Genomic DNA, 13254 nt, shown 5'->3' on the forward strand with positions numbered 1-13254 from the left:
ATGGCAAATTAGCTTAAACAATCAAAACTTATATTTATATTAATTACTGAAATAATGTCTGTTCATTTCTCTTAAAGTCTGCATGAAACGGAAGTTGCAATTGCCTTTTCTTCCATATTGTGACTTATCCGAGTGAAATGGCTCGAACACAAAAAAACAATGTAGGGCGGGATTTTATTTTGTTTATTAGGAATTGATTTGGATGATTGTGGTTTGCTAGCCTATTGCTGTGGTCTCCTGTGAGTGAAAGGTTGAAAAAAAGAATTGTCCATTTTGATTTCATGTTGACTTTAAGGCTATCATTTCTGGCCCATAGCCAAACATGGTTTTGAGTCATAGTTTTAGTTTAGTTTGTCTGACTTATTGAATACTGCCACCTTCTGAAGAAAAAATGTCATTGCTTCTTCAAAACAGCATATGTGTTTCATGATTCAACTTGAATTTCCAACTTTATTAGTGTGCAATAGAAGGTCACTTGACTTAAAACTCGGAAGCTCCGCTGTGTGACGCAATGTTTATGTTATCGTGTTTGTTTATAAACGAATAATTTATGCAAACGAATCGTTCTTGTTCTCTGCTGATTCTGATTCGTTTTCCTGACTTAAAAGATTGCCTCAAGATCCAGCCAATGGCATTCCAGTGTGGGCTGTGAAGGAGCATTTGGTTCTGTTTTACTTTGGTTAGAGACCTACCGAACGAACTCTCCCCCTTCACAGAACGAGTCGACGTTTTAAACGATTTGTTTACAAAAGATTCGTTCAAAACACCGATTTGGAGCGGCACTGAACAAGACATTTCGTTCGTGAACGAGGGTGTTGTCCAACCGATGGAGAGGGTATTTTATTTCGTTAATTCGTTCGTCATGTGAGTCAAGTTCACAACAAGGAGAAAACGGGGGCGGAGGAATTATGAATGTGTAAACATGTCTGACTAATACAGAAATTAAAATGACGTCAAGACGTAGGTTAATTTACTCCTGATGTCTTTTTTTTTATGTTGTTTTCAATAGCTGAAGTGACCAGATCGCGAATAGAAAAAGAATTGAGGTAAAAATTATCCTTTGTTGTAATTTGTGTGGGGAATGCGTATGTTTTCAATGTCGGTGCACACTGCCCCTCAGCACTTTAACTGGACTTGCCTAAAACTTGACTTGTAGCAGCTAGTCAACTAGTGTCAAAGGCTATTATTGTCGTACCTCCCCCTCTACTGTTTTTGGATTGATTAATCCATAAACCTGACTAGCTCTGAAACTACTCTCTGCCCTATGGTCAACTAGTCAATCATTAGCCTACTCGTTCAGTACACTGGCCCGTCAGTGTAATGCAGTTCTCAAAAGTTTTGTCAGTTCATAAAAAAGCTTCAGAATTCCCAGGAACAGTGTGCAGGTACGTTTTCCTTAAATCACGATCTGACTGTCACTATGATGGGACAGGAAATGTATATTATGAATTCACACTGTTTCTAGTTGACTACAATTGGTAATTTAGTTGTAGTTTAGAGATTTTTGTTATTGAGAGAATTATCTGCATTAGTTGATAACTTTTCCTGCTTGGTAAAATTTTGTAAATGAGTAAATATTGGGGGGGAAAGTATGTACCGTAATATAGCCTACTGAAAATATTCAATATTTTAGGGTTTCCAAATCTGACAAGGCACAATTAGAGGTTTCCAAAATCTGTTAACTATTATTTCAAACACAATGGCTTTAATTTTATGCAAATTTGCTCTGGTGATGTTTAAATTATTTATTTTTGCACACAGCAGGGCCACCAAATCCGACAATTTAGCATTAGATTAGATTTGGTGACTCTACTGTATACTGAATAAATGCAGCTATTCACATCAGAGCATAGCCTATGCTTTCTAATATTGTTTGAATGTATGTTTATAGAGGGGGATAGATTTCAGTAACCTCTAATGCCTGGTTGGTGACCCTGGCCTGCATATCTGTGTCTGTTCACATAAGAGATGCTTTTTAGGATCTGAAATTATAGTTTAATGCTAAATGCTAACCTCTAATGCTACCTTGTCAGTTTTGATAACCGCAGCGGTTCACATCCAACTAAAATGGTTTTTGGTGTATGAAACAGGAGATTTGACATCACCAGAGTGAATTTGGGTAACATTAAAGACATTGTCTGTGAAATAAATAAAAGAGGGTAACAGATTTCGGTACCCTCTAATGCTACCTTTAGACATCAGAGTGAATTTCGATAACAATAAGTTAATTGTGAGTGAAATAGAGGGGGTAATAAATAAGATACAAATCAATGCTAATTAAAATCTGTGTAATTGGTTATTAATAATCAGCCTGGTTTTAATCTCTTTCTCTCCTCAGGTGTTAAGTGGCTCTCTTTATCTGATGTGGATAGTTTGAGGGGTACATGGCTCAGATTCTTGCTCTCTCACGTTCTCTTCACCTGCAGCACCCACTGCGGGTGGGCTTAGCATCATTGTACTCTCGCAGTATGTCGTCATTAGACACGCGAGCCCGGGCTGTGTTTTCTGCTGCGGTTGAAGCTGTGCAGCCAGACATAGTGGTTCGCAGGGGTCTTGAGCGACATGGAGACAAACTACTTGTGGATGGACAGAGTTTCACGCTTACCAATAACCTTTATTTGGTGGGGTTTGGTAAGGCGGTGCTGGGCATGGCAGCAGAAGCAGAGAGGATTGTAGGGGACCATCTAATTAAAGGGGTGGTCAGTGTGCCTCATGGTATCCAGAATACACTGCGAAATCATGGAAAAGCGTAAGTATTTTAGTGTTACAGTATAAAAAAAAACATTTTAATGTGCCTGAGTTCTGTTAAATGAGATTTATAGGTAGTTTATATAGCAATAAACTGGGATTTGTAACTTACCATCAAAATTCTTAGTGGTTAGACAGAAATGCCCAGGTATTATATTTAATTTTAAACTGAAGGATAAATTTAATTTTTAATCTTTCACTGAGAAACTCTTGTTTGTGTGTCTGCTCAGGAAGATGCTGCTTGAAAGTCACAGCAGAATTACAGTGATGGAAGGAGCAAAGCACAATTTACCAGATAGAGATGCCCTGAAGTCAGCAGAGTGTATACGAGAACTGGCCAGCGGTCTGACTGAGAAAGATGTGCTGCTTGTGCTCATCTCTGGTACTGAGACTTATTTTCTTCCTGTATAATTATTATTTTACCAAGGCTGCATTTATTTGATCCAAAACAGTACAAACAGTAATATTGTGAAATTATTACTCCAGGCATCAGTGTCACATTATTATTCTAATAAGTTAATTTGGTGCTCAAGAGACATTCTTTATTATTATTATTATTATTGACATTCTTTATTATTAAGTTGAAAACAGTTGTGCTGCTTAATATTTTTGTGGAAACTGTGATTAGTATTATTTTTTCAGAATTTTTTGACAAATGGAAAGTTCAAAAGATCAGCCTTTATTTGAAATATAAATATTGTGTAACATTATAAATGTCTTTACTGTCAGTTTTGATCAATTTCATGCATCCTTGCTCAAAAAAAGTATTAATTTCTTTCAAAAAAAAGAAAAGATTCTTGCTCACCCAAGCTTTTATAAAGTTGTGTATTTGTTGAAATGTTCATGTTTTTACATGCATCTATGCACAGGTGGTGGTTCTGCTCTTTTACCTGCTCCAGCCGCACCCATGTCCTTACAGGAGAAACAGGATGTGACACAAAAACTTGCAGCAGCAGGTGCAACAATTCAGGAGTTAAATACAGTGAGACGAGCCCTGTCATTGTTAAAGGGTGGAGGTCTTGCCCAATGTGCCAACCCAGCCAAGGTAACACAATTACATAATCAAAAAATAGGTGTACACTCCCAAATCCCAGAATTGGGCTTATATGAGGACAAAAGAAGAAAATCTTTTGTTTTTTTTAATAGCTTTCCCCTTGTTCATCACAGAAAAATGTTAAGCAATACCCCACGATGTCAGTAAAGCATAATATTTACTCTCTCTGTCATCACACTGTCTTGAAGGTGGTGGCGCTGATTCTGTCAGATGTTATTGGAGATCCTCTGGATTTGATAGCCAGCGGTCCAACAGTCAGGAGTGACTCCCGGCCAGAGGAGATCTGGGCTATCTTGGATCGTTATAAGCTCTCCGACTCTATTCCTTCCTCTGTAAAAGAGGTGCTTAGCAAAGCTAGGCCTTGTGAATTGCAGGGGCAAGAACATCCACATGAAGTCAAAGACCATGTTTCAAACGTTGTAATTGGCTCAAACACCATTGCTCTTGAATGTGCAAGCCGTAAGGCCATTGAATTGGGACTTCGACCTGTCATTCTAGCTCCAGGAGTATGTGGTGACGTTCGTTCCCTTGCACGACTATACGGGCTGCTCTCAAGTTTTGCATGCTCCCCAGGAAAGGAACCTCCTCCAGAGCTTGCTGCAGAGATCCTTCAGCTAGGGCCAGATGTTGGGATAGAAAGCTGGGATTTGTGTCGCACCATGAACGTGCTTGTAGAGGAGAGGAAGGAAGGCTGGGGTGCGACCTGTCTGCTAGCTGGAGGAGAACCCACTGTGCAACTGACAGGAAAGGGCAGGGGAGGGAGGAACCAGGAGTTGGCTCTGCGGGTGGGGCTTGAGCTCAGTGGTGGTGAAGTGAAGAGTGGTGCAGTGTTTCTCAGTGGAGGAACCGATGGACAGGACGGCCCGACTGAGGCAGCTGGTGCCGTCACAGATGGGGAACTGATGGAAGAGGCCATGTCTCAAGGTCTGGACATTGATGGCTTTCTCACCAATAATGATTCGTTCACATTTTTCTCACAGCTCTCTGAAGGACGACGGTTACTCATGCCTGGACTGACAGGAACCAATGTGATGGATGTGCATGTTATGCTGCTGCCACCATCACCCCAGAGACTTCCAATAATTTGACTTTAGGTTGATTTGTGTTTGGAAGCAACACAATTATGGGGGAATAAATATTTTTTTTCCTCCAAGGTAATCTACCAGAAGTGCACTTTTTAAGATTTTTCACAATATCGCTTATTTTAACCACTTTTAATGTCTTCTTTTTTCCCCCATTAATGAGTCCTGAAACAAAGTAAGGTGCTTTTTAATGTGTACTGCAATACATTGAAATACAATTTGCTCATGAAATAAATAACAGGAAACCAATACACAAAATTAGGTACAAATTGTATTTATTATTTTCACTGCAAAAAGACAGCTGTAACCTTTCGGACACAGGTACTAAATGTCTTCTTATTTCTGTAAAATCAAGTCTATTTTCTTATATAACTGAAATCAGTTTGATTTCTACAAACAGACCAAATGACTGTGATCATCGGGGACCTGTATTTTGACTGGTATTCCTGTCAGTTTTTAGTCAAATGGTGTGTGAGAATTGTTTTTGTCAAGTCTTGCTATCTACTAGCTTAAAGAGTTCAATCCAAACAAACATCCTAAAAGAGCCAGAGCTGCTATATATGGTATCCTCCTTTTCCAGTGCACAGCACCATTCAGTTGTGTATTTTCGAGCACATATTCATGTGTTTGGGCCTTGAGTTTTTCACCACAGTCCATCACAGACATCTTCACAGACAAGTTAAAATGATTTAATAGCACAAATTCTGATGTATTTAATGTTCTTGAAGGAATGCAATTGCTTTTCTCCATCGTGTGTGTGTGTGTGTGTGTGTGCTCTTAGTCCAGTTGCAGGTACATCACTCACGGTGGGTTTTCTTGGCATCACCAGCTGCACTTTCCCTAGGAATAAATGGAAAACATTGGATTTAACAGGCGTTTTCATAAAAGGGCTATGCACAAATTAGCCTACATACTAAAACAAAATACTGATGTTTATAATATCAAGCTACTTTTTTTGATAGTTTTATTAATAGTGCTGTTTATTACAGTTTCAGTGAAGCCATTCTCTGTCCATCAGTAAAATCCTCGGCAGAGTCATAATGCTACCAGCTCACTCATCGGTTCATGGCTCATTATGAGACGCTTCAGTGAATGAAGCGCTCAGAACGATTCGATTTGTCTTGTCAGTGAATTGTTCAGTCCATTTGAGTTAAAATGTTATATTTTTCAATATTTAAAAATTTCAATATTCTAATTTTCCACACGCAAAATTGTTGATCATATTCCAAATTAGAATTAGAAAATCATCATAATGCAGCCAAAGATAAATGAAATCCTGAGTCTTTAGTTCATTTGTAACTTAAGGTCAACAAATCTTTCATGAAGAGAACAACAGAAAGGCGGGTCAACTACCATCCGCTCAGGTGAGGCGCCGTGTCAGGGGTCCCGCCATTCTGTCCTCCAGTCCCTGAGAAATGATCACAAACATATTTAGTCCAAGTGACGTTACTACTTTTTCAAATGCACAATATAGACTGAAAGGCCAAAAAAATAAATCTGATTTAAATATCAGATAAATGTCTATGATTGGATCATTATTGCAGTGATTATTATGTTTCTAGCATGTTATATGTTTTGGCTATATGTTATGTCTTCTAACCCTAACTTATGGAGTGTGTAGCTTTTCATTTCTAAACCATAAGGCCATATTCCAGGATGACGATGTCAAGATTCATCAGGCTCAAATTGTAAAAGAATGGTTAAGAGGGAGCATGATGAATCATTTTCACACATGAATTTGCAACTCGGAGTACCTTAAATTCATTTAAAGTCTTTAGGATGTGCTGGAGGAGACTTAAAGTGCTGGACTCTTACATTGTCAATACAACATCTTGACCAAAATTTGATCCACCTTGATGGAAATAAATGTTGTGATGTTATTTCCATCAAGTGGTGCATCAGTTTATGGTTGGTTGTTCAAACAAATGAAAAGCTACACACTCCATCAATTAGTGTTAGAAGAACTGTTTCCAAACACATAATGATAACATGCTAGAAACTAGGATTTGAATCCAAACAGCGACTTTTTTTTTTGGCCGGGCAGTGTATGGTCACAAAACGTTTTATACAGTAGGACTTATTATTATGGATTACGCGGAGCACCTCAGAAAATACTCACCCTGTCGGTAGTACATATCGTTGACAGTGTTCCCGTACACTTTCCAAGCAAAGTGGATAGCAACGAGACTGATGACAAGCCAGCTGAACAGGATTTTAAAGACTGCAACTCTCATGTCGTTGGCCAGCCAATCGTCCACAAATTCGGACAGAAAGGAAACCAGACTATCAACCATACGAGACAAGAATTCAAAATCCCACGATTCCTCCATGCTGTGTTTTTTCTACCTTACATTCTAATGTCGGTTGTTAAATCAGATAGTCAGTGCTTTCAGAAAAAATAATAATGTGATTGAACATCCATCTTTAAAAGTAAACAAAGCGGAGCAGCAGTCTTCTTCTTCGGATAGAGATGTCGTCATCATATGGAGGCTTGAAAATATTGGCTGTGTCATCATTGCCATCTGTCGGCCTGGAGTGAGTATTAAATCTCAAATTATTTAAAGTATTAAAAGAATTAAATCTTTGATTCTCCATTCAAATTAGTCGATATATGGGTGTTTCTTCAACTTCAGTTCTTCAACTGTTCTTCAGTTACTTCAACTTCTCTTTTATGTCCAAGCGACACATTTTTGTGAAATCAAACTATCTTTTTCCCCCTTTTTTATGGCATTAAAAGTTTTACTATTCATAATTTATTTTGCTACAAATATGTTTTATATAGTTTGATATTGTTTTATCCATATCCAAGACCCGGACTTTATAGACTATGAATATCCATTATAACATTAATATTATTATTATATGTTTAAAACCATGATGACAAACTATTTACATTTACATTGTGTGAAAGTTATTTCAACAATATTTAAACGCATGATTGCCCCACAATTGTAGAGTCATTCTCACCATAGAATAAAACACATTAAATATATGGAACACGCATAATTAGAGGAAATGTTCATGAGATTCTGCAATGCATTTATATAGGCCTAGACTCAGATATTGATAGAGGACAAATTAATTAAAATTAAAGCATGTGAGAGTGTGATTGAGTATGTTTCAAGAGAAATTGTAAGCCCACAGGACCAAAAGTGCCCATAGTTTAAGAAACACCTATGCATGCAATGATTTGTATACTGCTCTGAATGGAGTGGATTAATTTTTTCAATCTTAGAAGAAAAGGTTTATTGAAATATTTTATTAATTTAGTCTTAATTAAATATTTTTTAAATAAAATTTTAATGACATTTTATGAATTAAACAGCTTGCAAAACTTTATCACTTGAAATAATTTAAATTACCTATTGAAAAGTATATTGAAAAGTATTGAAAGTACGGTATATGCAATCATTTAAGACATCTCTCCTTAGAACCTTTTTTTTCTTCAAAAAGGTTTCTTTAAAATTGAGTCAAGAACCCATAGGGCCCATTGATTGAACCGTTTTTTTTTTAAGAGTGGTATGACATTTGATTGAAATAAGATAAGATATTTATCTCTTCATTCAAGAATCTGAAACGGGGAAAGTCTTGATTTGACATGCACCCATGATGAAATGAAACTTCATGGTAATAATCTTTTAGTATTGTTTACTGTACATGTTTTGGAGTTGAGAAAGCTGTGTGAAAATTTGGCTGGTGGTGTATCGGGCTTTAAAATAGCCCCTTTCGCTTTGAACCCGGCAAATTGCCAGAGTGCCTTCTGTGTGAACGCAAACGGGATTGATGCCAGGATCGATGCCGGGTTGGGTATGAAGGTATTTTTGGTGCAAAACAACTGAACGCCTGTGACAGTGGAATTTGTAGTTGTAGAGAATAGCCACACATGTGTATCAGTAAATGTGAAGTCACAGAGATCATTTTTTTAAGAGTTGCACACTTGTAGACTTTTTTTATCTTCCACAAACACAACAGTTACACCTTCTCAAATTCTTCATTGCAGGTGCACAAATCCTATTCTACAAATCACAAATTAAGAAACTCGTACGCTCACATTTTTGCTACAGTTGCTGCAGTGAATATGGTGCAAAACACATTTACACACCCGCATCAAAAAATGTGAAGTCACAGAGAACTTTTGCTCATCTGCAAATCAGTATGTGAATTCATCCAATGAGAGTTGCACACTTGTAGAATCTTTTCTCACAAAGGTCTTGTATATTTTTCTAACACAAACACAAGTACACAACTACAGCTGCTTGAATCTGCTGCGACGAATCACAAGCTTTGTTTTTCACTTTCAAGTGACAAGTTTCGTACGCTCCGCCTTTTGCACCAAGTGGACCGTGAAATGTGGTGCAAAAGTGAGTTGTGCATCTGTAGAGGCAGTGGGCGGAGCCTACATTAATATTCATGAGTTTCCCGGGCATGCGCGTGCAACTGCTCATTCTAGTTCACGCTCCTCGTTTCTCAGCAGGTTTAATGGATTATTTCAAAAAAGGTAAATATAGTTTCAGCGCGAACTTAAACTGCAATTTTGTATCTTTCGTGAAAGGGTCATGAAACCCTAAACCAAATTTTCTGAGATTTTAACAGAGGTATGTGTGTTGAACAACATTGAAGACAATGTTAGCATCTGTTAGATTTAATAGTAGGGCGAAAATGGTTAAATTTTAGTTTTTTCCAGCTATTTTCGTCTTCCGGGTTTAAAATCTTCATCGCAGGCTGTGACGTGGCAGTGCACAATGTAGTGCGTTGATGACTCATCGGTCTCTCATAATTATTAATGAGACTGAGTTTTTATATCCTATGAGAAGACACGGTCTCTTAATTATTCATGACACCACGTGGATCTTTCCACAGACATGTCAAACTGTGATATCGCGTAGTAAAGGAGAGAGACCATCATGGGACGCAAGTGCCGCAAACATTTTACCCGAGAGAGCTTTCGAGAATTGGAGAATGGTGGACTTCGGCCTTGTCGATGACCAATGCAAGTTACGTCTTGCGAGTAATGCGGTACCAAGTCCTGAGGACTTTTCTATCCCTTCAGAGTGTGTCTCTAAAATGTAACCCTGGTCATTTTACTTGCCTTTTGTTAAATAAGCGGTCGTTATGAACATTTTAGATATTTCGATAATATATCAATTGTATGCTTAATGCGGGAGACTTGTGAATGTGTAGTGTTGACGTGCGGGCCGGGCGACACCGTGTTGTGTGTTTGTGTGTGTGTGTGTGTGTGTGTGTACGTGCAGGCAGGCGAGCCTGCGAAATGATTCGAGATGGTCCTCACTGCAGAACATGAAATCCACGGGGAGGAGTCGGATCCAGATCCAACTCCTCCCACCTTACATATACCTAAACCTACCCATCTCCGCCCCCTGATCCCTAAACACACCCCTAATCCCTAACCCCACCCCTAATCCTACCCATCTCCGCCCCCTGATCCCTAAACACACCCCTAATCCTACCCATCTCCACCCCTTGGATCTTGATCCGACTCCTCCCCGTGGATCTTATGGACTGCATTGAGGTGCTACTGAATGATTCGGGGTCAGAGAGAGAAGCGGTAGGATGTGTGTTTGGACGAACGACTGAAAACTCTGAGATTATTGTTCATTATTGATCGTACATTGTACAGAGGTCAAAATTATTGTACAAATACGATAATTATCGTACATCTGGCAACACTGCTGGCTGATGACAGTTCCCCCTCTCCCCTGCCGTGCCACACCCACTCCCTCCCTTCTTCTCACAACCATCCACGCCCATTTAAGTTGCATTTTTCAAAAAGATTATGAGCTAGACTTGAGCTGATAGAGGGGGGTTTCATGACCCTTTAAGTTCATGTTTTTATTTATTCGTCACTGACTGAATGATTGCATTCACTTCGTGTAGGCATAAAGTAGGCTACAGCAAACTTCAACTCGTAGTATAAATTGCACCTTGCGAAGCTTTTAAAATGTGGCTTTTACTAATTGTTATCATTTGTTGACCCTCATAAATAAACCCTCATAAATGTATCCGTTCCGTTGGCTAACACTTTAAAATATATATATAGCTATAATATATCCTGGTGTGATTGTTCTTAAAATCTTGTTCATTTAAATAAGCCAAATCATTTAGACCAAACACAAGCATAAATGTGTTGCTTTAATACATATGTACAATTTGGATTAAACAAAATTGTATGGACAAAAGTGGATAAATTACATTTGATACAATTAGGTTACTGTAAATGAGGGGGAAAAAACACTTAACATTATTTTACGGAATATGATAAGCCACTAATTTGATGTTCTAAAAAAGATATTTACAAACATACATACTGGCCTTAATACCAAACATTTGAACAGTAGTAGCAGGCTACACACCTTGCAATCAAAACATTCAAAATAATATTGTTACATTATTTTGAATGTTTTGATTGCAAGGTGTGTAGCCTACTACTGTTCAAATGTTTGGTATTAAGGGTCTAAGGTAAGGTACCTCTAAGGTACATTTATCTAAAAACAGTAATATTGTGAAATATTTGTATCAACTGTTTTCTATTTTAATGTTTAAAAAATATATTATGTCTTAATTTAATATTAGTATTATTTTTGTATTGCAGTAACATTCAACAAATGATAACAAAAGGCAGTTTAAAGCATTGCAATGTACAAAGGAAAAGCACAACTAAATGAATGAGTTGAAGTTTGCTGTGCTTAATAGCCTAGAATGCCAGCAATCATTTAGTCATTAATTAATGCACAAAACGTGCAAACTAATAAAAACATTATGAATGAAATGATACACAATTGTAGTTTAATTTTGCGCTGAAACTAGATTTACCTTTTTTGAAGTAATCCATTAAACCTGCTGAGAAACGAGGAGCGTGACGAATGAGCAGTTCCACGCGCATGCCCTTATATTCCGTAAAATAATGTTAAGTGTTTTTTCCCCCTCATTTACAGTAACCTAATTGTATCAAATGTAATTTATCCACTTTTGTCCATACAATTTTGTTTAATCCAAATTGTACATATGTATTAAAGCAACACATTTATGCTTGTGTTTGGTCTTAATGATTTGGCTTATTTAAATGAACAAGATTTTAAGAACAATCACACCAGGATATATTATAGCTATATATATATATTAAAGTGTTAGCCAACGGAACGGATACATTTATGAGGGTTTATTTATGAGGGTCAACAAATGATAACAATTAGTAAAAGCCACATTTTAAAAGCTTCGCAAGGTGCAATTTATACTACGAGTTGAAGTTTGCTGTAGCCTACTTTATGCCTACACGAAGTGAATGCCAGCAATCATTCAGTCAGTGACGAATAAATAAAAACATGAACTTAACGAAAGATACACAATTGCAGTTTAAGTTCGCGCTGAAACTATATTTACCTTTTTTGAAATAATCCATTAAACCTGCTGAGAAACGAGGAGCGTGAACTAGAATGAGCAGTTGCACGCGCATGCCCGGGAAACTCATGACTATTAATGTAGGCTCCGCCCACTGCCTCTACAGATGCACAACTCACTTTTGCACCACATTTCACGCGGTGCACTTGGTGCAAAAGGCGGAGCGTACGAAACTTGTCACTTGAAAGTGAAAAACAAAGCTTGTGATTCGTCGCAGCAGATTCAAGCAGCTGTAGTTGTGTACTTGTGTTTGTGCTAGAAAAATATACAAGACCTTTGTGAGAAAAGATTCTACAAGTGTGCAACTCTCATTGGATGAATTCACATACTGATTTGCAGATGAGCAAAAGTTCTCTGTGACTTCACATTTTTTGATGCGGGTGTGTAAATGCGTTTTGCACCATATTCACTGCAGCAACTGTAGCAAAAATGTGAGCGTACGAGTTTCTTAATTTGTGATTTGTAGAATAGGATTTGTGCACCTGCAATGAAGAATTTGAGAAGGTGTAACTGTTGTGTTGTGTTTGTGGAAGATAAAAAAAGTCTACAAGTGTGCAACTCTTAAAAAAATGATCTCTGTGACTTCACATTTACTGATACACATGTGTGGCTATTCTCTACAACTACAAATTCCACTGTCACAGGCGTTCAGTTGTTTTGCACCAAAAATACCTTCATAGTTGGGGACCTAGTATCATTGCCGTGTTCAGACCCGGAACGCGCGCTGTGTGAACAAAAGGCAGAACCAATGCCTTATAAGGGGTGTGTCGTAGTGATGATTCATCACGAGCCTTTGCAATGACGTAGTTATCGTGCGACTCAGTTACTCTAGAAGAAAGTTTGTGTTCGTCATCGATACAAGAAAGACGGGTTGTGTGTGAACGTGCTCTCTGATTCCGGCAAATCACTGGCAATGTGAATGAAGCAAAATCAAACGAACCCGGGTCAAATCCC

The 13254-nt window shown here is 37.9% G+C and overlaps 2 protein-coding genes across 4 annotated transcripts; one reads left to right on the forward strand and one right to left on the reverse strand.

The window, feature by feature from the left end:
- The first annotated feature begins 1252 nt into the window (after positions 1–1252).
- On the forward strand, positions 1253–4929 carry glyctk (glycerate kinase). Of its 2 annotated transcripts, XM_056253728.1 has the most exons (5): positions 1253–1385; positions 2339–2749; positions 2979–3130; positions 3618–3793; positions 3991–4929. In XM_056253728.1, the coding sequence occupies exons 2-5, from the start codon at positions 2385–2387 to the stop codon at positions 4888–4890; spliced, it is 1593 nt and encodes a 530-aa protein (XP_056109703.1). In that variant the 5' UTR covers positions 1253–1385; positions 2339–2384; the 3' UTR covers positions 4891–4929. The 2 variants fall into 2 exon arrangements, with proteins under 2 accessions (XP_056109703.1, XP_056109702.1); XM_056253727.1 differs by lacking the exon at positions 1253–1385 and having other exon boundaries at positions 2150–2749.
- A 444-nt stretch (positions 4930–5373) lies between these two features.
- Positions 5374–7282, reverse strand: tcta (T cell leukemia translocation altered). 2 transcript variants are annotated; one of them, XM_056253738.1, is made up of 3 exons: positions 7004–7282; positions 6238–6292; positions 5374–5718 (listed from the first exon to the last, which is right to left on the reverse strand). In XM_056253738.1, the coding sequence occupies exons 1-3, from the start codon at positions 7212–7214 to the stop codon at positions 5682–5684; spliced, it is 303 nt and encodes a 100-aa protein (XP_056109713.1). In that variant the 5' UTR covers positions 7215–7282; the 3' UTR covers positions 5374–5681. The 2 variants fall into 2 exon arrangements, with proteins under 2 accessions (XP_056109713.1, XP_056109712.1); XM_056253737.1 differs by having other exon boundaries at positions 5374–5724; positions 7004–7281.
- Positions 7283–13254: the final 5972 nt, after the last annotated feature.

The sequence above is a fragment of the Rhinichthys klamathensis genome, unplaced genomic scaffold, assembly GCF_029890125.1.
Source record: "Rhinichthys klamathensis goyatoka isolate OS25496 unplaced genomic scaffold, OSU_Roscu_1.1 h1tg000109l_1, whole genome shotgun sequence".
NCBI classification, from domain to species: Eukaryota; Metazoa; Chordata; class Actinopteri; order Cypriniformes; family Leuciscidae; genus Rhinichthys; species Rhinichthys klamathensis.